The sequence below is a fragment of the Montipora foliosa genome, chromosome 3, assembly GCF_036669935.1.
Source record: "Montipora foliosa isolate CH-2021 chromosome 3, ASM3666993v2, whole genome shotgun sequence".
NCBI classification, from domain to species: domain Eukaryota; kingdom Metazoa; phylum Cnidaria; class Anthozoa; order Scleractinia; family Acroporidae; genus Montipora; species Montipora foliosa.
Genome location: NC_090871.1, coordinates 36,710,893 through 36,733,392, shown reverse-complemented (window position 1 = coordinate 36,733,392; position 22,500 = coordinate 36,710,893). Strand labels below are relative to the sequence as shown.

Below are 22,500 nucleotides of genomic sequence, written 5' to 3'. Positions count from 1 at the left end.
ACACTGTAATTGGACAGTTGGCTGTAATCGGACAGTTACATCAGCGAATCATATCAGTTGCACTAAGCTTAGTCCACCAATCACAGAATTTATCACAATCACCATAGCAACAACCACTTACCCTACCAAACTGAGGATTTTCCAAAATGGACGAATTTGTAACATTAGACAGTGAAAAAGGAATTCATTTGTTTCCTCAGAAATTTTAATGGTTATGATTAATTGGTAATAGGACTTTGTGTAGTCCAATTCGATCTGTAAACATACTCGTAGTTAAAGAAATTGGACTCGTGCTGCACGGTCGTCCGATTTTGTTAATCACTCATATGATGACAGGCCAAATAGGACTACACTCAGTCCTATTACCATTTTATAATTATACTGAACAAAATTGGTCAATTGCTGTTTTCACAGCAATGTCCGTGAAATGAAATTTTGATACACTGTGAGTGAAAAGTGGAAATTTGGAATACACGAAAGTTGGAGGTCATCACAGCTAAGCACATGGCTGTGCAACTGTGCGCCCATGACAGTGCGCTTGAGCCCAGATTTTTCACAGCTTTGTAACTGCTTAAATTGCATCAATCTTAAAGGGAAAGTACAGTCTAGAAAAAGTTCCTCTAAATTATGAAAACTTTTCCCCAGGAATTCGAAAATAATTCCCTGTTAAAATGTGACAAGAGCACTTTGAAGCTCCCTCTTTCGTGACTTGGAGAGCGCCATCTTGGATATGACGTGTTATGACGTAGCAATAGTCAACAAACGTGTTCAACCTTACCAAGTTCTTCAATCCCCGACCACTTTCTCACTCTCGTGTGACCTTTCTGCTTCGAGAAATTCAAATGTAAGATGAACTATGGTAAATGCTCTTGTGGTTCAATAGGTAGTAGGCCATAAGTGCGACAGAAGCTCAAGTCACTTAATACTTATAGATTTTATAGTCAATGAAACTAGGCGGCAAAAAGCAGCCAGAGCAAATGTAAAAGACAAAAACCTTGAACATGTGACAAAGAAATATTCACAAGCGTACCTTTTTCACTTTCTTCCTTCAGCGACAGCCGTCTTCGATGCTTCAGCAAACGCATTTGTTTGCTTTCACACGGGGAAGCGTTTAATTTAGAATAAGCCGACGAAACTTTCAGATGTTGTTAAATGGCTTTTTCACATCAACAATTACCGCTGTTGGGGTGTACGCTTTTGATGAGGAGACGCATGTCTAGACTTGAGAACACGTATGAAAATAAAAAAACCTAAGCTTACACCGGAAAATTGAAATTTAAACAAAAGTTGGCCGGTGAAAATAAATTATGGATGGATTCCTCAAACGTGAAAATCTGACTGCTATATTGTCTGTTCGGGTCTGTCATTTTACCGAGGAGGACTTCACGTAGGATCTTCAGGTGTATGACATTTGCTTCATACGGAAATCTCAGTCAACTATCCCAAAATATCATTATCTTGGAGCGAGAAAACTGAATCAGGAAATATATAGACAACTTTCACTGTTATGCGCTAACAAACGTAAATTGAAATGTGGTTAAATTTTGTTAGCAGTATAGAAACTACTGAAACGATTTACTCTTACCATTTGATGGAGATAATCAATGGAATAAATCGATCGTTTGTTTTGATGACCGGTAACCCTGTGAAATAAATGCCTGGAAATCAAGTCTACCGTGTCTTTCTACGAGATCCCTGTTACAACTTCAAAACAAATGATCGATTTATTCCATTGATTATTTCCATCAAATGGTAAGAGTAAATCGTTTCAGTAGTTTCTATACTGCTAACAAAATTTAACCACATTTCAAGTTACGTTTATTAGCGCATAGGTTACCGGTCATCTCGCCACCAGGGAGTTTCGCCACCTACCGACTTGCCACCACGAAGTCACCTCGCCACCAAACACTAGAGTAAAGTAGTCGCGGTGAATTAGCTGTTCGAACGAGAGTAAAGTAGTCGAGGTGAATTAGCTGTTTGAACGAGAGTTATGTGTTGCACCAGCGGTAGCCCTTTGCATAATAGCACTTTGTATAATAGCTTAGTTGTCTCTCATTTTTCGCTGTACCCATTTTTTAAACAACTGTAAAACAAAAACTAAACAAAAAATAAAAAACAGCTAACAAAGTGGGCCGGCGGGCTTGCTTGTTAGTAAACTTTTGCATATCAAAAGAGGGAAATATATTATCATATCAATAGACGTGTCACTTGATTGTTTAAAAACTTGTTAATTTTTGCTCTTTTGTTCTAGTGGTTAGTAAATAAACCAATCGAAACGTTTCAAATTAACAGATATGAGATTTCGATCTACCTGCATGTATAAAAGGCTGGAGAGCATAACAGTCGATCATTCGATCATACGATCACGACCGTTTAGACATCAAATTACGATTCACGCTTTACAGTTCATTCGATTCAATTTACAACCATGGCGTCAGCCCAGATCATCAACTGCATCACTTGCAAGGAGCCTGTCAGGCCTCGTCAACATGGCCTTCAATAGACCTTATTCATAAATGGCGGTCACATTTATAATTCTTTTGTCCACGTGCAAATTAGCCTACCAAGCCTCATTTTAGAGCAAGAATTCTTTTCAATTCACTGTAGGGTATCGAGGCTTGGGAGGCTAATTTGCACTTCGACAAAAGAATTATAAATTGACCACCATTTATGAATAAGGTCTATGTGATGGCTGTTTCCGCTGGAACCATCGAGTATGTAACACTGGGATATCACTTGAGGTGTACCATGCAGCAGTTAATGAAGGAGCTGAGATCGAGTGGCAATGCGAATTCTGCCAACATCCCGATGCTGATGTCTCCCTTCCTGACCCACCTCCGCAAACAGACTGAGACAGCAACTGTGGCCCTAAGACCCGACTGACCTAGCGTTTGAAATCTCGGAAAACATTCCTGTCGATTTCCTGAAAGCTGACGTCTGTATTCACAGCAAGCGCCACTTGGTGTTTGCAACCGGCCAGCAACTTCAGTAGGCCTTGGCTAGGTATTCAAAAAAACTCGTACATCGGGTTCGGCAACCACGATGTTGGATGAAGTTTCTTGATTGTTTAGCCAAAGCCTTATGAAACAATTACATAAATGCAAACAAAACAGCGAAGCCAGCAATAACAACTCAAGCCAGTTCTCCAAAAAATATAGTTATTGAGAGTCATCAATCCTATTAGAACTGTTTAAATTACACGAACTTCAACGCGCGTGCACAGAGAAGTGTTGCCCTAGACAACAGAACATTTATCAAATCACGTCACTACTCAACTACTAATTCACCTCGGCTACTTTACTCTCATTCGAACAGCTAATTCACCTCGGTTGGTGACAGAGTTTGAAGGTACCGTCGACGTACCAGTTTTTGGCCTTCAAAGCAAAAAATGAGACAACTAAGCTATTATACAAAGTAAGCTGACATCACAGGGCTACCACTGGTGCAACACATAACTCTCGTTCGAACAGCTAATCCACCTCGGCTACTTTACTCTCGTTCGAACAGTTAATTCACCTCAACTACTTTTTTCTTGTTCGAACAGCTAATTCACCACCACTACTTTACTCTAGTGTTTGGTGGCGAGGTGACTTCGAGTTGGTTGGTGGCGAGGTGGTTCCTTGGTGGCGAGTTGGCAGGTGGCAAAACTCCCTGGTGGCAACTACTTTACTCTCGTTCGAACAGCTAATTCACCTCAACTACTTTACTCTCGTTCGAACAGCTAATTCACCACGACTACTTTACTCTAGTGTTTGGTGGCAAGGTGACTTCGAGTTGGTTGGTCGCGAGGTGGTTTCTTGGTAGCGAGTTGGTAGGTGGCAAAACTCCCTGGTGGCGAGATGACCGGATACCTTTCACAGCAATGTGCACGGGATAGCAATGCAAGCTCTCTTTCGCTTTGTAAAACTCCTGCATATAATTCACATATAAAACCCCATTTAACGACCAGGAGGTAAATCTGTTCAGAGGTGGAGCCAATATCAATACAATTTAGATTCTGGATTAAGATTCAAGTCTACAAAGTATTGCTCTCCTCGCCTGTGTTTTCAAGTACATTTGGTCATCTGGAGAAATCCTTGACTATTGCTACGTCATAGCCTCGTTTGTATGCACAAAAACAAAGATGGCGGAAGGCCTATTTTTGAAGCGTTATTGTTGGCTATTTAAACACATTTAGTCCAAATGAGTGGTCTAGTATGACAATACAGGTAACGAACTTTGGATTCAGAGAATCTTTTCCTAAACCGTACTTTCCCTTTAAACTCTCACGTATTTCAATCTCTGCAGTCAGCTTTAACCTTTAACATAATTAAGTTAGTATCGCTTCATCCAAACCAAGGAACTAAGAGCCTTAAGGACGTTCGCGCCAAAATCTTCCTACGGTGAGATTTTCTTCATTTCTCGCCTAGAGTTAGGTCATAAAGTACATACTCCAAAAATGAAAAAAAAAATGGGGGTCACCGACTTTGTTTCGGAGAAAATGGCAGTGGAAAAATGCCTTAATTTCGAGAAATCGGTCATGTAGGCTCATCTGCTCATCCATCGAAAATCATAAAAATAAACTGTTGGAGTGAAAGTTTCCGTGCATAGGTTTTTAGGAGTGAGATTTTTAGATAATTGTATGCCGCTAGGGATGTGGTAAACAGTAGAGTTCATCCTCGACGAGCGTTTTCGTAAGCTCTATCTGTTGCAACCACTACCAGAATTCGATGGCACGAGGAACGAAAATGTTAAAAAAAGATAACTTCTTACGGTGAGAATTTTCTCATTTCATCATATTTTGTAGATAGTAAGTAAAGTAAGTGATTCATGATTAAAAAAATAGGGGTCACCGATGATCTGAACGAGTAAAATCGATGTGATTTTGCAAAGCTCTTGGAAAAGTTCATTTGTCACGCTTTTGCGTGACCTGTCGGGCAAGGACTGGAACCCAAGAGAGGATCGATGGTTGAAGAGATGAAAGGTTTTTACCGGAAAAAAAACCTTTCTCGAGCATAGCAACGAAGTTTTAAGCAGGGGTCATCTTCATTTGGTTGGTGTTTTGTATAATATCTCTCCATTGCCGTCATGCTCATCCCGGGGCTCATCTTCTGGAGTGTGTTTTTTTGTGAAATTCAATCGCTGATTGTTTCCACGCAGGTCCAAGCGGACGAGGACGAAAGTACTGCTCAATTTTTACGAAAGTAAGGGAAAAGAACTTTAAAAACATGCATTCACTTTGAACTTAAGTTCGTAGGGTAATAAAAACATTAAAAAGAAACAGCGCCATTAAATTTACGCAACGTTTCGTCCTCGAGTTTTCCAAACTTTCAGCCACTAGTCTACTCGATCAGCTACCTTTTCCAGAGCTTTTCCATCCTCCCGCTCACTTCTCTTTGAAGTTTCATGATGATTCGGAAATAAATGTGCCATTCTTTTGCCGGCCTGGAATTTTTTCCTCGGCGTTTTTGTCGCCATGTTATTTTAACTGATGCTTGAAAAATTTGTATGAAAGTCAAGTAGACTAGTGCACGACTGATAAAACCTCGCGAATATCAGTAGTCTACTTGACTTTCATAAATATTTTAAATCAATTTTGACTGATCACGATCTTCGCTGATCCAACGCTGTGCAAGACTTATCGTCCACGGTTTTTGCAAAGGTTTTAAAACCTCAACTTCACTAATGCTCGAAGTAATGCGTGACATATTACAGTCGCGTTACCTGCGCAGTAAGGTTGCGCACAAACAATTAGCGCGAACGTCCTTAAGTGTTTGAAATAATACAAATGGATGACTTACTGCATGAAGCCTCTCTAAGACTTGATGCTCTTTCTCCTGCTCAATAATCCTCTCACTTCCACCGTCTTCATTAATTGCACTAAAATCAAACCACTTCTGGAAACTGAAAATTGATGAAAATATTAATTTTCATTTAGTCAAAAACTCACTTCCTCTCCTTCTTGAGATTTTGAAAGTGGCGTTTGCTTCACACCTGACCGGATAAAAATTTTTGAGCTTTGATTTTTATCCAAAGACTGTTTACTTTGAGTGTAAGTTTTGGATTTCACAGTCCACCATACTCACGTTCAAAACTGACCGATTGGACCGCAGAGGGTTGGATGTAAGGAAGAGTGATGTCATTTCCTCAATAGCCTTAAATTTCAGCGTGAAAATGTAGCTTTTACATACATGTACAAAAAACTCATTATAATGCTAAAAGTCTGGAAGCCCAAAAGTCCCGTGCTGCATATTAATTCAGCCACATGTAGACATGCATTGCATTCTTAAACTAGCGAGACTTTGATGCCACTTTCTCCTCGATCCAGCTTTATGAAGATTTTAAAGTTAGTAATGGCAGACCATTAAACAGAAATTCCAGTTAAACTAAACAGGTGTCTTTTTGAAATGAAGGCTTCAAACTTGGGTTAGTTCCGAAATTTAAAGAAAAAAGAATTAATTTCTTGGTCCTAGTAGCATTTTAATAGAAAGGTAAGGAATACAAAACTAATCTTAATGGGGACATACACAAGGAAAGGTACGTTTATAGAAACGTTGGCCGTGTAGCACTTATATTTTAAACAGAATTAAGTGAAGAGAGTGTAGTGTAACGTGAAGTGCTAGATTTCTATCCCATATGAACCATGTGAGCGTTAGCCCTACTGATGGAACTGGGCCCACAGTTCCAAGTGCTACACGGCCAACGTTTCTACAAACATACCTTTCCTTGTACTTGTACATGTTAATTTCTGTGACTTTAACATCTTCAGTTCCCACGGCCTGCTCCCGTCTGACCTTGTAGCTCAGTCGGTAGAGCGGCGGAGATCTAACCCGAAGATCGTGGGTTCAATTCCCACCCTGGTCAGAGTTTTTCTCTGTCATTGTGTGGGCCCAGTTCCATCACTAGGGCCAACGCTCACATGGTTCATATGGGACAGAAATCTAGCACTTCACGTTACACTACACTCTCTTCAGTTAATTCTGTTAATGGGGACAGTTTTTCAGTGAGTGATTAAGAGGTAGAAATCAGATCACGAGGCACGCTCAGTAAAGTTGCTGACAGCCATGTGTCATAAGTTAAAATAGGCCTAACTAACCTATCCAAGTCATCAAAAATATCTGGCAGCAGAAAGTTCAACAATGACCACAGCTCTGCAAGGTTATTTTGCAATGGAGTGCCAGTTAGCAATAACCGGTTTGCTGCCTTGTAGGTCTTCAGCTCTCTGGCATAAAAAGAAATATCACTTATTAAAACAGAACCAGTAAATTCAACCTCAAATGTGACAAAGCTTGGCAGCATGTAAAAAGTAAATAGGCCAACTTCATCTAGAAAACTGGCACCTTGGTGATGCTTAATTAAGAATTAAGTGTGCTTGCTCACACTTCATTAAAAAAGCTTGTTTCATATTGCATGCTTTAAAAAAATTAAGGCTACACTCTCCAAAAACTGTTAAAGACAATAGAAAGTAGGGAAAGCCATAACCTTCTTATGTAATCTTTATTCTCTTGGTGTTGAAGTTTTGTCATTATGTGACGAGATTTGATGATTATGTGCTGTTTCCATCATGATGAGACGAGGTTTGATCGTTATGTGTTGTGTTTCCATCATGATGTGTTGAGGTTGTCTTTTGACGTGCCGTGTATACATTTTGTGTGATGAGGTTCTTTTATGATGTACAGTTTCTCCCCAAAGCACGTCCAAAGAAGACCTAATTGTCACATCAAGATGGAAACACAACACGTAACCATCAAACCCCATCACATAATGACAAAACCTCACCAAATAATAATGCCACTGTAAATCATGACAAAACCCCAAAACATCAAGAGAAAACTTTACGACCACAAGAATAAAGATTCCATAGGAAAGTTGTGGATTTCGATAAGAAATCTTTGTGAGCTGACACTAATGCAAGATTTTGCTGAATGATAGATGATGAGGCTCAAACAACAGGAGGACAATCATTGCACCGTACCAGTTCCTCATTTACTTTGTTGCCAGCGAAACGCCCAGAGGTCTGATTAATTTTTTAAAGACAACACAAAATTCGACTAAAAGACTTTTCATCCTCACAAGACTTGCAACTACATGTCCTGGAGATGAAAGTGTGATTTTTTTAATTTTTCTGTCTGATCACTTCGCGACTCCTTGCAACACACAAAGTCATCTTAGAATTTATCAGGCTCCTTGCCGCTATCTAAACCACTGTGCTCATACAGTGATGCTAAAACATCTTAATTACATTGTGTCTTAAAATACCGACACATCTCGACAACTTCATCAAGGCCATCCATCATATTCTCAAAAATATACATTAAAGGAAATTTCGCTTGCAAAAAAACCTATGATTTAGTAAGCAACTGTTTTAAAACATGCCGGACAGGAGAGTAATAAGAGTTGTCATTAGTTGCTGTTCACCCACAATAATACTTATCAGTGAGTGGAAGAAACATTTTGAATTGCAGCATTGAAACAGCTCAACCTAATCGGCAAAATAAACATTGTTAAAACACTGTTTATCGAAACTACTTTATAGCACCTTGCTATTGTCAATGTTCCATGCTCTTGTAGAGAAAAATTTCTGGGAAAACAAAGCGGCAAAAATAAAAAGAAAATCTTCCATCGTTGAGAAAAATATGGTGGTTTAAAGATGGTCGCTTTCGAAATGATGCAACTATCACTTAAACTTGCCTGGGTTAAAAGAAAAGATAAAACATTGTGATACTTTCTGGAAAATAATTCCAGAATGACACTTCTTCGTTTTTCTTTAAGTGCCAAGACGATATCAATTTGTTTAATATACAAAAGCTCCCGGAATTCTACAGCACTATTTCAATATTTTAACTTGTAACAAGCCAAGAAGAATTGAATTACTTGGAATTACTTGGAATAATCGTGAAAACCTAGTGGATGGGAAACCAATTTTATAAAACTCCTGGCTCAAAATAGGAAATATATGTATTAAAATTTAACTCGCTGAAGACTTCACAAGCCGATCTTAAGGCAAAACCTAACCTTGAAGTACCATTCACAACGTTTTATGGCATATTATAATTAAGCCACCCAAAAAAACTTTCCATCCACTTAGCAAATCTTACTTGGTTGCAACCATGGAAAGTAAAATTTTAAATTATGGCTTCACCACAAAAAATATCTAATACGTTAATATGCTGCCCTTCCACATTTTGCAAGAACCAAAGCTTATAATTAATCTTCCAGTTGATACCAGCCTCGTAGCTGAAGGAACTACCGACGTTAAATAAAGTGACTTTAACCTTTTAGTTCAAAATCATTCACAACATCTTACCACTGAAGTGAATTTTGTTTTGAGCCGGCATTAAAGGTTAGCGATATCTGCAGGCTATGTAAATCCAAATTTATTACAAGTAAACATGCTGTTTACTCGTAATAAAAAACTCATACTCGCTTTGGTACCTCTTTACAGAACACATAAATCTCTCTGAAATTGTGATTCTGGCACCAAAAACGAATCACTGGCCTGCCCTCAATTATGCCTTCATCATTACAAAGCACCACATTTTCAGCACAAGTGTTTTTAATTGCTGCTTAGACTTTGAAAGATTTCTTTTACACCTGAAAAGGAAATTCTGTCAAGTCTAGTTTCCATACGCGCGTAACTTTGTCGCAAACAATAATTGCAAACACCTTCCGATAGCTTGATCGCAAACAGTTTGCGTACATGGAAACACCTTTTGCGTTCAACAATGAAAGCAAACAAGAACAAAAAGATGGGAAAATGTCTATGTTTACGTCTTGTTTACGATGAATAGCAAAGAAAATGCGAGGAAACAACGATAAGGAAACACAATACAATTGTTTGTGATCAATCGGCGATAATTTTTGTGCATGTGATAAGTTTTGACGAATCAGAGGAACTATAAGAAATATGCGACAAGTAAAATAAAAAAACCTTGATCATGAAGAGCCAGTTACTGCACTTAAATTTGATACCGGGTTTGCTGCAGTCGTTGCAGCTCCTCGAAAATGAATCGGACCTTGCAGAATCGGTGAAGTCTCTTGACAATTCTTCTCTGCCTTCTTTGTTGCAACAACTCCAACAAAAAAAGTTGAGGATGATGCAAAAACCTTCTTTTTACCAGCACCCTCTTTTATTTTTGCACCCTTCTTCCCGAGCTGCGTAAAGCAATCACGCAAATGAAAAACAGGATCGCAAACACAATTGTAAAAAGTAACAGTGTTTGTGAAGTTGTTACGTGTATACGGAAACCAGGCTTTACACAAATAAGAGCAATTGCAAATAATAATCAAATTAATTCCTATCCTGAAAGACATGCGCAAGTCGTTATAGGGTGGAATACAAAGTTGCTATGGAAACAAAGCGAACCAATAATCTTGTTGACTACTTATATAAGCAAATAAAAAAACTATAGAAAATCGTATAAACGTCTTTGAGGATTTCGTGATTTATGGTCACTTGTGATGTTTTGAAAAATCTAAAATTGCACATGGCAATTGCTCGTGCAATTTTTAGGATTTTCAACGCATCTCTCATGCCCATAAAACAAGAAATGTACTCCGGTTCGTATGATTTCCTATATGTTTTAATGGTTGTAAATAACAATATCTTACTTAATGAGTTTACAGTTCAGGTTCTTAATTCGGTGGCCTTCATCCACAATGACATATTTCCAATCCAAAGAATACAGGCTTCTCTGATCTCTCATGCATATTTCATAGGATGTGATCACCACAGGGTAAGATGCAATATTCCCCTCAACAGGCCTCACAGTACCAATCTGAGAACGCAACTGAAGACGCTCCTCTTGTGACCCATGATACAGAATAACAGGGATCTAATTTACAAACAAAATAATGACAATTTAATTTTAGCCACTAAAAGCTGACAACAATCACCCCATTTATCCAATAAAACTTCAACTGTTATTCATGATATCAAAATATGTACAATATACAGTGCGTGGGAAGATGTGTATAGCTCTTTTTCTGAAATTAAGTTCAGGATGATATACACTGTGAAATGTCAAAATCAACAAAATTAATGTGTACATGCAGACTAGTGAATGAGGATGTGGAAATGCAAAGATCAACTATGAATAAAGGGTGACATTTTACAGTATCACTGCATGTGTTCGTGACACTTTTCACATAATTTGTAGAAATATACCAACAACGAGTGCTAGGGGTTCCAAACACCAAGAAAGAGATGAAAGCATAAGACCGTTTCAGCCGAGTGTTTTCATTTTTTCAAGGTGTTTGGAGCCCCTGATGAAACTCGAAGCTCGAGTTTTTGATATGGCTTCTGAAAGTATCTATTGTTGTACATTGTATTTTTGTGTAAAATTAGTACGCAATTTAGTCAAAGCTGGCCTGATCGTGACTTATGTTTTGGAAGTCATTTTCGCATGAGCTTTTGAGAGATGGAAGCTACTCCAAAGAGCAGGAAGTACAAGGATGGGCAGTGGAATTTTTTCGAGAATGGCAAAGGACGACAGCATTTAAATTTCCATAATTGAAAGTTGGAAGCGTTTTTAATGATTACGACTTTCATCTCATGTGTAACGTCAACGACAATGTTAAGAACATGGATGCTTTATTATTGGACTACTGGCCTTGCTAAATTTATCCAAAAGGTGGCAAATACTGTAAGAAGGAAGGCCGGTATCCATCACGAACATTGTATGGTATCGTATGCAGTCTAAAGAGGCATTTACGAATTATGAGAAAGAGCAACGTAAAAGCGATGAGTATGGTAGTAAGGTAATGACAATAAGTAGCAGTATTGAAAATTTTGAGGCTTTTGTTATTATACTCTTCATATAAACAAATGTGTGGTTTGATATCAAAACAAAACACGGCGTGTTTTCGTCTGGTGTTTCATTGGGTACCAAACTCATCCACCTGACCAAAAATAGGCACAATTTATTGCTGTTTACATCATGAATGTCTTTAATCATTATATCCCTGGAAGCATGTGGCTGTTGATAATACAATACATCAATTTCCTCACATCTGTAAATAATTAATTTTGCATGGTCAAAACCTGAGCTGTAAATACAATTTACAGTGTCTTAATTAAGCCACTGACCCCTAAAAGGGAAACTTGGATTTACTCTGTCAAACAGCACACAATTTTTCTCGTCAATAGCCAATTTGAGAAACGTGAGGAGGCTGGGAACAGAGTGCGGTGTGCGCCGCATCCTGGGATCGTTTGGGTAGACATAAACATCAGTGTCATAAATTCACTCAGCTTTTCTGAATGTAAAGGTTCTTCAGAAAACGAAAACAAGCTTATCTCTCTAGATAACATCCCAGTTGCTGAAGAAGACATTCCACGTTCAACACTACCCAGAGATTCACCGGAGGAATGTAAAGTTAAACAACTTCAAAGATGGCTTTTGTGTCGAGAATCTAAGACAACGGGGAAGAAAAAAGATTTGGTTCAGAGGTTAGGAGAGAAGACACTATGCTATGTACACTTAACGTAAGGAATCCTTTCAAATTTTAGGTTTGGTACAATGTATATACATATAGAGCTCTTCCTTGGTACTTTTTGCCACAGCCCTAGCTTTAATCATTTGTCCTTGGTTACTTTTATATGTATCAGGGTTAAAGATTACATTAGTTGTGGCCTTCACATCAGCAAGCTTCAAGATCCAGATGGAGGTTTAAATGTAGCAAAAAAGAAGGCAAAACTTGGTGTTCTCGGGGAAATCATGTCAGCGACACTTCCTTCGAGTTTTCCATCTGACGGGTTTTCAGAAAATTTAAGCGTCCTTCCACAAATTAATTACGGAGTGACATTTGGAGATAAATTGAAACGTGTGATGCCAAGAAGCAACTTTTAATGGTGAAGCCACTTGTGAAAGGCTTCAACTTCGTTAAGTCAAGGCATGTTTTGTCAATCAAATGTCAAAAATGGAATGAGAACTTTAATGTATAAAGTCAGGTACTTCCCTCCATGAAGAAGAACAAGGCATACAGCTGTTTCATAGTTATGGGGATGCACTTGGCCAAGTGGTCAAGGCCTACGACGGATGTCCGGCAGGTATTGATGGACGATGTAATCACGCGGCAGCAACTTTGTTTGCCCTTGAGCAATATTTTAAATTCTACGCAGGAGGAGCAGACACCATATCTTCTACATCAAAACCATGCCATTGGAATATTCCATGCAAGTGCAAGATTGATACATGTCATGTACCAATTTCTCACTGCAAGTTTATGAAACATGAGCATGGGAAGACTAAAATTCTCATCAAGGGTGCTGTTGATATGCCAGACAAAACTTTCAAACTTGGTAATGACATATTGGCAGTCAAAGTCACATTTGATGCTGGATTTTGGTCACCAGTGTTAAATCAGCTGGATTTTTTTTTTTGTCAAGTATGTTGCAACAGAACTGGCATACCCAAGGATTAAGTAAGGACTACAGAGACTAAGGGTGCATTTTTTAGGAAAATCCGAAAACAGATTATTGAATCCAAAAACTGATTTTGCATTTTTTTTGGCAAAATCCAAAGTATCCACACTCGAGGAGGATACTTCGAATTAAATCTAAATCCGGATTTTTTAGATTCATCACTTCAGCGTTTTTTTGGGAAAGGATTTGAAAAAAGTACTTTTGACAAGCGATTTTCCATGCAAAAATTATACACAACAGCTACCCTATGTGACAGTTTAGCCCAAACGTTTTTCTCGCGCCATTTTTACCGTACGATCGAAGACATGAATAGGTCGAAAATAGCTAGGTTTCCTGTAAATTTCACACCAGAAATTACAATAAAATTTTCTTGACAGCAATAATATTGTTAGCACGTTTCCTACAGCTAAAAAAAACATTTTTTTCGTCATTTCTTTTTATCGATCGCCAAGGTATTTTTTTCTGGTGGCATTTTCATTGAAGAATTTCTCCAAAGCAAAATTAACCGCTATTTTTTTTGGTTCTTTAATTTGCACGCAACTCTGGGTTTGTTTGTTTGAATTGTCATGGAAAATAATCCTTTTTCGGATTTTGCGTTTTTTTGATGCTGAAGAATCCATTGATCTGAGATAAGAAATCCGTTTTTGGATTTTCCCAACACTGTATTTATTGCACAAGGATAAAGAGTTTCTTTTCACTGCATTTTGCAAGGTTAACACTGGTGTGCCTCGAGTACCAACAGATGAAAACACTGCTGAACGAAACTCCACAGCATCAATGATTACAACTGTTTTGGGATAGAGCTCTTAAAAAAATTGGGGCATTTTCTCCTGCAAGAAGCTTCTGCTTGGGAAAGACACAAAACCTTCAAACTCTTGGCGTAGAAAATGTATCCAGGCACAGAAACGAGTAGACACCGTGGACTCTGTGACCAAGATCTTTCTCAAACAGTCCAAGACGGAGTCTCATCATCACTAGGGTGAACTCTTTGAATATGAAAAGAGACCTTGGTCTTCCAATGATACTCTCCTCCCCGCCTTTGTGTTTATACTAACCATTAAATAATTCCAGAGGCTGAACCTTTATCATGTTACAGTGTATAGCACAACATAAAGGTATCCCAATTTAGGAATCCCATATAAAATGCAATATTGCTATCTTCCTTATACTTAGTTATATCAAATACAGGGTGTTTTAATTTGTAATATTGTTGTCCTGTCGTAGAGATTTATTTTCAATTTTAACCGTCTCAAGCTCATCCTCCAACTGCTTGAGTTTCACCTTCAGTTCCTCTAAATTATTCCTCAATTCTTTGTTTTCTGCCTTGAGTTGCTCATGATCGGATTCTAGGTGTGATAGGAGGTCCACATTCTCTTCAACCAAACTACGAGCAATGATAGAATGATTGACAGAATACTCCGGATGGGAAACAATATTATCAGTACCCTATGTGGTTGAGAGAATTTCTTTCAATTCAGATCTTCCTTCGCTCTTTGCCCTCTTAATGTCTCTTCTCCTTTTGTGTTCCTTGTTCCAAGGAGAGATACTCAGTAGGTTCATTTTCTCACTGCAAGTTCCTGTCCTTTGGGATGCGGTAAAAAGGTAGATTAGGTGAATTTCTTAAGTTATAGGTGCAAAGAGGCAAGCAAAATTCATAGGCTTCATGTTGAAGAATCCAACATGGCTATATTTGTCTACCCAAACAATCCCAGTATGTGCCGCGTGTCGCAATTCATCCCCAGCCTCCTCACGTTTCTGCAATTGGCTATGGGGGGCTGTTGAGGAGTCAATGGATTACCAACCTCTCCATCCAATCAAAAACTCCTTTAAAACAACAGATACTTAACCTTGGGAGTAAACTTGTGAAATTCATGCACCCAGTTTGGTAGGGTAGAAAGTGGTGCAGCAACGAGGAAAGGTCCTTTGACTCCCATTTCAATCAAGAAAGCCATCATTGATATGCACTGCAAGGTTTTTCCCAGACCCATCTCATCTGCTAGGATGCCATTCATACCATTTTCATAAAGAACCTGTTGGAACAATCCTATATCAGAGTGTAGTGGCATGCACATTATTAATACAGATACTACAGCATAAAAATAATATTGAAGTCAAGAGGACAAAAAGAATACACAAATGTTGAATGGACAATGTTGCTCTTGTACCTTTTAATTGTACCTTGCACCTTTTAATTTGTCAATTTTTTTTAATGTTCAAATATTATTACTGGTACAAACTTAACCTAACCGTAACCTGGTACACAAATTACTCACTCCTACTTGATAAACTAAACACAACACTTCCCATTGAGCACTGTGAAATTATCTATTGCAGGCTGTATGGAAACACATCTTGCACCATGACATTGGTGCATGATTCAGGGGCGTATGGAAAAGCCAGAATCCGGAAATTTTGGGGGTGCAGTGATGGCGGAGTGGTGAGAGCACTCACCCCTCACCAATGTGGCCCGGGTTCGATTTCCGGACTCTTCATCATATGTGGGTTGCGTTTGTTTGTTCTCCACTCTGAACCGACAGGTTTTCTCGGGGTACTCCAGTTTTCCCACTCCAAAAAAACCAAATACATTTACATTTTCAAGCCTGGGATAAAGTTTTTACTGTCTTTTTTGTTTCTATACAAAGTTCTCATGAAAAAGCTGTGATTTCTTCCTTCTGCTTTGAACACAACGGCATGGAAGCGGGTTAGACAATAAAGTAAACTGGAGAAATTTTGGTCCAAGCAAAGGTGATTGAATATTCGATTGCTCTGGGCTTGCTAGAGTTGAGTATACCCAAGGGGCAACATCGCCAGTATTATTGTCACGTGGTTCAGCCTAAGTGATGAAGGTGATAATGTTACTTTGTCTCCTTGTGTAATGGTCATCCATGCCCTTGATTGACATCATCACATGACAACCACTGGCAAGCTTTTGGTTTTCAGATAGATTTTATAAATATCTATTCATAAATACCACCAGTTTACCTATATTTTTATTCATTTTAAAACTGGTTTGGGAGTTCTAATGTAAAAAGAGGCACATAATGAATTATTTGACTAATGCAATTAACAGAAACAGAAAATTATACCCTTCTTTGTACCCCAATGCACACACATGGTTTTCATACACTCAGCCAATAATTTGCCATTCCTTATCACATTTCATGGGTTTATGGCAAACTATGGTGATTTTTGCACTTTTTTCTCACCGCAGATGTCAGCGGACAGACAAAATTTCATCTCTCCCATTTCTGACAGCTGATTTTGGTTTCTGGCTTTTCCATATGCCCTTATCTTTACCTTCAACCATGCAAGACCTTTCAACTGGTACGGCCTCAAGGATCCACCTGTCACCAATGATGGTTGAAGTGTAGACTCACCACTACTTGGACAACCTACATGTAGCTATAGGCAGAGAAACACCATTACTGATAATTTCCTGTTTTTCAATAGCATTTACAACGTATCTTCACAGAAGAACCTCCTCATTTTAGCTGTGAATGCTGGCTTAAATATCAAAGGTTAACATTAACTATCATTGGTGGTTGTTTATTCTTTAATAATAATAAATACACTGAATTAAATGATTTACGAAATCAAGTAAAGCTATGATCTTTGCGGTTATGAATGCAATTTTAGCAACTGTGTAGATTAGCCTGAAACATTCAGGACTTCAATGGGGTTTGAACCCGCGAGCTTGCAATACCTCTACGAAACTCTAACTAAGTGAGCTATGAAGCCACTGACATTGGGAGCTAGTCATTTGTGGATTCAAGGGTTCCCGTGATGAATGAATGAATCAATGAACGAAATGATGCATGGAATGAATCACATATTGAACTGTGAGGATCATAGCTTTACTTGATTTCATATCTGCAGTTCAATGTACATTGTATGATTCATTTCATATATGATTTCCTTCATTGATGCATGGAATGAATCACATATTGAACTGTGAGGATCATAGCTTTACTTGATTTCATATCTGCAGTTCAATGTACATTGTATGATTCATTTCATATATGATTTCCTTCATTGATTCACTCATCACGGGAACCCTTGAATCCACAAATGACCGGCTCCCAACATCAGTGGATACATAGCTCACTTGGTTAGAGCGCCGCATTGGCATCGCAAGGTCACAGGTTCAAACCCTGTTGCGTTCATAACTGAGAGGATCATAGCTTTACTTAATAAATACACTGTAATAGCAAAAGGAATACTCCAATGTGCGCATTTCCAAATGCTGAACTTTGATTAATATTATGATTATTATTATCATTATGATTATGATTGTCTTCTTGTAACAAAAGCTGATAATTACCAAATTTTCATCCTGATGTTCCTCGCTAATTTCTTGCTCTCCATTATACTGACTGGTAGAACCCCAATTTTCTTTTTCTTGTTGGTCTTCTCCCTCCATTAGCTTCTGCCTTTTGGCAAGGGACTGTAACAAATTACATGTAAACAGAACCTATATGTCATAATTTACTTTTAGCCAAACTTCACGCAAATGGCCTCAGTGATGAAGCAAGAGAATTTTTGAACTTCTACCTACCTAACCTGTAAGCAAAGAGTTAATAAAAGCTAATGGTGCCCTGTCTTACTGGTCACCCATGCATTGTGGTGTTCCCCAAGATAGTCTCCTTGGACCGCTCTTGTTCAACATATTCATTAAGGATTTACAATATAATCTTCGTTTCTTGAGTTTATTCCCTGCGTCTCTATGCTGATGATACTACAATCTACACATCAGCTACCAACATTATGTTTATTAGAACTTTTATTTAATCAAGATCTTTGTCCTGGTTTTCTTCAAACTATTTGACTATTTGACAGGGAAACACACCAAAAGGCAAGCTATGATTTTGGGAAACCACCTCCATGAACCTGCTCTTCGTGTTAGCTATTCTCCAAATGAAATAAAAAGCCTTTTAAAGATTCTTGGAGTTCACAATTTTGACAAAAAGTTGTCCTTTAAGAACCACTATCAGCCACTTTAAAGAAGGTCTATGCTTTAAGGCGATTGGTACTTGCTCATGTTGCCCTATTTTTGTACAAGTAGTCTTACATAATACCCCATCTCGAATACTGTAATCCACTTCTATTAGGAATAAACAAAACATCAACCGACAAACTTCACGCTGCTAATCACCATGCATTAAAGACTCTTTTAAACACTGGAAATGCTTTAAATTACTACTGTATCTTGTCTCTAGCAAGTATGCATTAGTCAGAATATAGAAGAAATGAACAATCACTCTCCTTACTACTGAAATGCATCAAGGGAAATGGGTCTAGTTACAGTACATTTCAAATTTACTTGACAATCATGTTTTGCGTTATAACTTAGGAGTGGAGGTTGTGATCTTGTTCAACCTTCCCATAACAACCGGTACTTTCATAATTCTTTCACCTAAAAGGTTACACATCTATGGAACCAATTACCACCAAACGTCAAGCAGTCACCCAATTTCAGTGACTTTCACAAGAATTTAGAGACTATTAATCTTTGAAATTGACGGCTAACTGCAAATGTGATTACTGTTAATCTTTAATTGATTTCTTATATAATTATTCTTCTTTTATTATCACTTATGAGAGATCACACAGTTGTAGGCTTGATGTGTAAATGTATATATATACTTTCTTTCGTATTCTATATTTTTACCATTATACATTTAGTTCCAATTTCATCTTCTTAACTGATATTCAACTAGTTATTTCTTTGGTTTTGTTTTTTTTCCTTCTCATTTTGTTATTTAATTTTGTCATCAATTTTACAAATGAGCCTCTGGCTCGGATACCTAGGGCAACCTCATTCAATAGCCCTTCCCTTATTCACGATAGCCGCCATGTTGCTTTTCAAATCGTCATGGAAATTAGCCATGTGTTATGCGAGAGCGGGTGGCCGCAGTAATGCATATCCTGATGCAATATTCTCTCTGTGTAATATTGTACCACAAAAGCTACTCCACCTGCTACCACCATGTAAGAATATGCGTATAACCTTGAGTTTTGAGCAAGCATTCAATATGTCTATATATAATAACGCTAAGATGACAACAAGAACTTAAAAGGGCTAATTCAATACCAAAGAATCAAAACTATTTCCGGTAATGTAAGGCTAAACGAAAGTAAAAAAATAAAAAATTGTCTCTATTAACAAAATCTTATCATGTTAACGTAGCTAACAGATAACCACATTTCGTCACAATGACAGTCTTTACAAAGGCACCCAAGCGTTGATTTCCCACTCCATGCACCCCAACATGTTGCAGAAAAGTCCACCATCTACACCAAAATTTCAACTATACTACTACACTCACCTGTAGTTCTGAAACAATGTTTACAACACCTACACCACTTCTTCAAAACCAACAGTCAAGACTCCCCAAACTCACTCCCACCCCAGCTTGAAAAACCCACTGTAATGATTACTGCAGGAGAATCATTTCCATTCATGTTATCATCTCAGTAAAAAGCACATTGTAACAAAGAGAACATGTCTTTTTGCTGAATTTATCGTTCTCCAAAAGAACGAGAAAGCTTGACACTCACCAACTCAGAAAGCAAGACCGAAAATGTGCTTTTTGCACAGTGTCTTTTGTTTTACAGTGATACTGTGTTGTGTGCATGTCATCACCAATTTTCCTCAAATGCTGCTGAGGGTCAGACTTTTCACTGTTCACTTGAACTAGTACAGATAGTATTTAAGCTATTTTGCATCACCGAGTCATCATTGTACAATTCATTCTGTACAGATAAATTACTACATCTTTGGAATATCCTGAATTTTTTTCAAATTATACACATTTCTTTCCTTCAATCTGAACTTTGGAGACTATTTCCACAGAGGAATATACAAAATATTTCCATTGGCAGAAATGAAAAAAAGCATTCTCTATATTTTCCTTATAAAAGCAGAATGAAGGAAAAACAATACAGTTCAATCAAATATACGCTTTCTTAAAGTTTGTTGCCGTGGAAAAATCCTACCTGGGCAACCAGCCTTATTCCAGTTCATTTAACCCATACCCTCCTACCAGTTACACTCATATACATTATATACATATCTTCTAACGGCAGACGATTTTACTTGTCAATGGAGGCCAAATCTAAGGAGAAAGGGCTAATCCTAAACCCAAAAAGAACAAACAGAATAATTTCTAAAGAAGGCACATGTATCCAGGTCTTATCTTGTGATGTGACCACAAAGTAAGTTACACGTTCCCTGGTGAAGTATGATTACCTCGCCATCAATGTATTTGTCTATCATGTACGATGAAGAATCTTGTGCTTTTCTCCTTGTGCCTTGTTTTCTTCTGATGGGTACCATTTGATCAGTCTGAGCATGGGTGGAAATTACCCCATTTAATTTCTTCCTGGTACTTCTTGTCACTCTATGTTCATGGTGTGGAACCTGACAAAATGTACATAATGATTTCATTTCATTAGCATGAAGAAAAATCAGCTTGTTTCAAATGAGGTAACGTGCTAAGTTGCCAAGAAAGCAGTAAATAAAAATCATAATTAATTTGTATGTATGTCTGTATGTCAAAAACGAGTGTTTCATCAGGGGTTCAAAACACTACTAGATGAAAGTACAACCATGAAGGCAGAGTGCTTTTGCTTGGAAGCCCTGATGAAACACAAAGCACAAGTTTCTGACACGAAATCTCAACCTTTTTTTTACTAAAGTACCAGCTACTTGCAATGTATCCGACAAGTGATAGCATATTTGGGTGAGTTTAAAAGGTAGAACTTTTGAATAAATTTACATAACAGGGCGTGTGAATCACACTGTTGTCCCCTGCCAAAATCGTCTTCCTAAGAAATTGATTTGATTAACGAGGATCTTCCAGTTTCAACTAAATATTATAATAATATAGCTGTGAACATTTTCGCCGAATGGCTGACGTTAAGAGAGGTGGTACAAGTGTCTGTTTTAGATTTCAGGAGACTTTTCAAATAGTACGAACTACACAAGTTTCAAGCCTCGAGTCCAAACATTGCTGTAATGGATGGTTTGTCGCTGAACTATTGCGTTTCCAAATTCGTTTTAATCCTCTGAATGTTAAATGATAAAAGGTACGGTACTGTGAAAGTGTTACGACTTTGATGTTTAGCGGATGTCGTCTACTGTCAGAACGTAGGGATATCGGATAAACACAGGGATCTTTAATACCAAATGAAATTAGTCTTCACAGCGCTGTACAATTCCAATCAGTGGAATTGGGCATTTGGAAGGATTAACTCTACAACGCCTTCAAATTAACAAACACCCATGATGATATGATGTGGGCTCTGTAGAATTATTAATGCATCAGCTTCTGCTGCAAGGATTTATTTAAACACTGATAACACAAGAAGTTTATAGTTCATGCGACATGGGCTCCAACACAATTACAAGGTTCAGCGTGTTAGAAGTTGACTGACAAGGTAAGTGTGTAGGCATGTGCAAAACTCATCACATGCTCTTTTGTCTTTAGTGTGCGTAGAAAACAAACGATTTAAATGAGGGAGGCTACTAACACGCAGCTAATGTGCTGAGTAACGCTCCTTTTGTTTCAATGAGCTAACGTGCTGTGCTCATGCATTCACCTTTTTCGCTGTTTTCCCATGGAGGACAAAAAATAACTGAAAACTTAAAATTTCTGCAGGAAAACTGATATTTATGTGTAGTACTTACCTAAAATCTAAAATGAATAATGCTCATTTGCCGGCAAACAATATGCACCAGGAAAATCACTAATAAAATATTCCCAGATGTCAAAAAGACATAGCCAGGTGACCTGGCCTTCCTACCTCACTTTTAATGCGTCGAGAAGAAGCTTCCCCACCTAAGCTGCGAGAGAATGCGGGGAGGCAACAACGAGCTTGTAGGGATGTGAGTGGGCAAAGTAAGTATTACTCATTAACAATTATCCTGCAGAAAATAACATTTATTTTGTAAACTGAGCCTAAAATCTAAAATGAATAGCTGGATATCTACTGCCCAAGTAACTGATGACATCAGCGCCCAAGAGTAAAAGGATCCATACTCCACAATAACTGGAAGAGTGGCCACTACCATCAACAAGGACGAACACAAGAATAAG

At 38.1% G+C, this 22,500-nt stretch overlaps 1 protein-coding gene across 4 annotated transcripts in view; it reads right to left on the bottom strand.

The window, feature by feature from the left end:
* LOC137997376 (lymphocyte-specific helicase-like) overlaps window positions 1-22,500 on the bottom strand; it is a 74,465-nt gene that overhangs the window by 21,148 nt on the left and 30,817 nt on the right. For 3 of the 4 annotated variants that reach the window (XM_068843327.1, XM_068843328.1, XM_068843329.1), the window contains 7 exons: window positions 20,652-20,822; window positions 17,724-17,846; window positions 16,700-16,804; window positions 15,250-15,432; window positions 10,591-10,814; window positions 7,076-7,201; window positions 5,781-5,883 (listed from right to left, as the gene is read on the bottom strand). In XM_068843327.1, the coding sequence (XP_068699428.1) occupies window positions 5,781-5,883; window positions 7,076-7,201; window positions 10,591-10,814; window positions 15,250-15,432; window positions 16,700-16,804; window positions 17,724-17,846; window positions 20,652-20,822 (1,035 nt within the window). The remainder of the gene's footprint in view (window positions 1-5,780; window positions 5,884-7,075; window positions 7,202-10,590; window positions 10,815-15,249; window positions 15,433-16,699; window positions 16,805-17,723; window positions 17,847-20,651; window positions 20,823-22,500) is intronic. The other variant, XM_068843330.1, reaches the window with a different exon arrangement.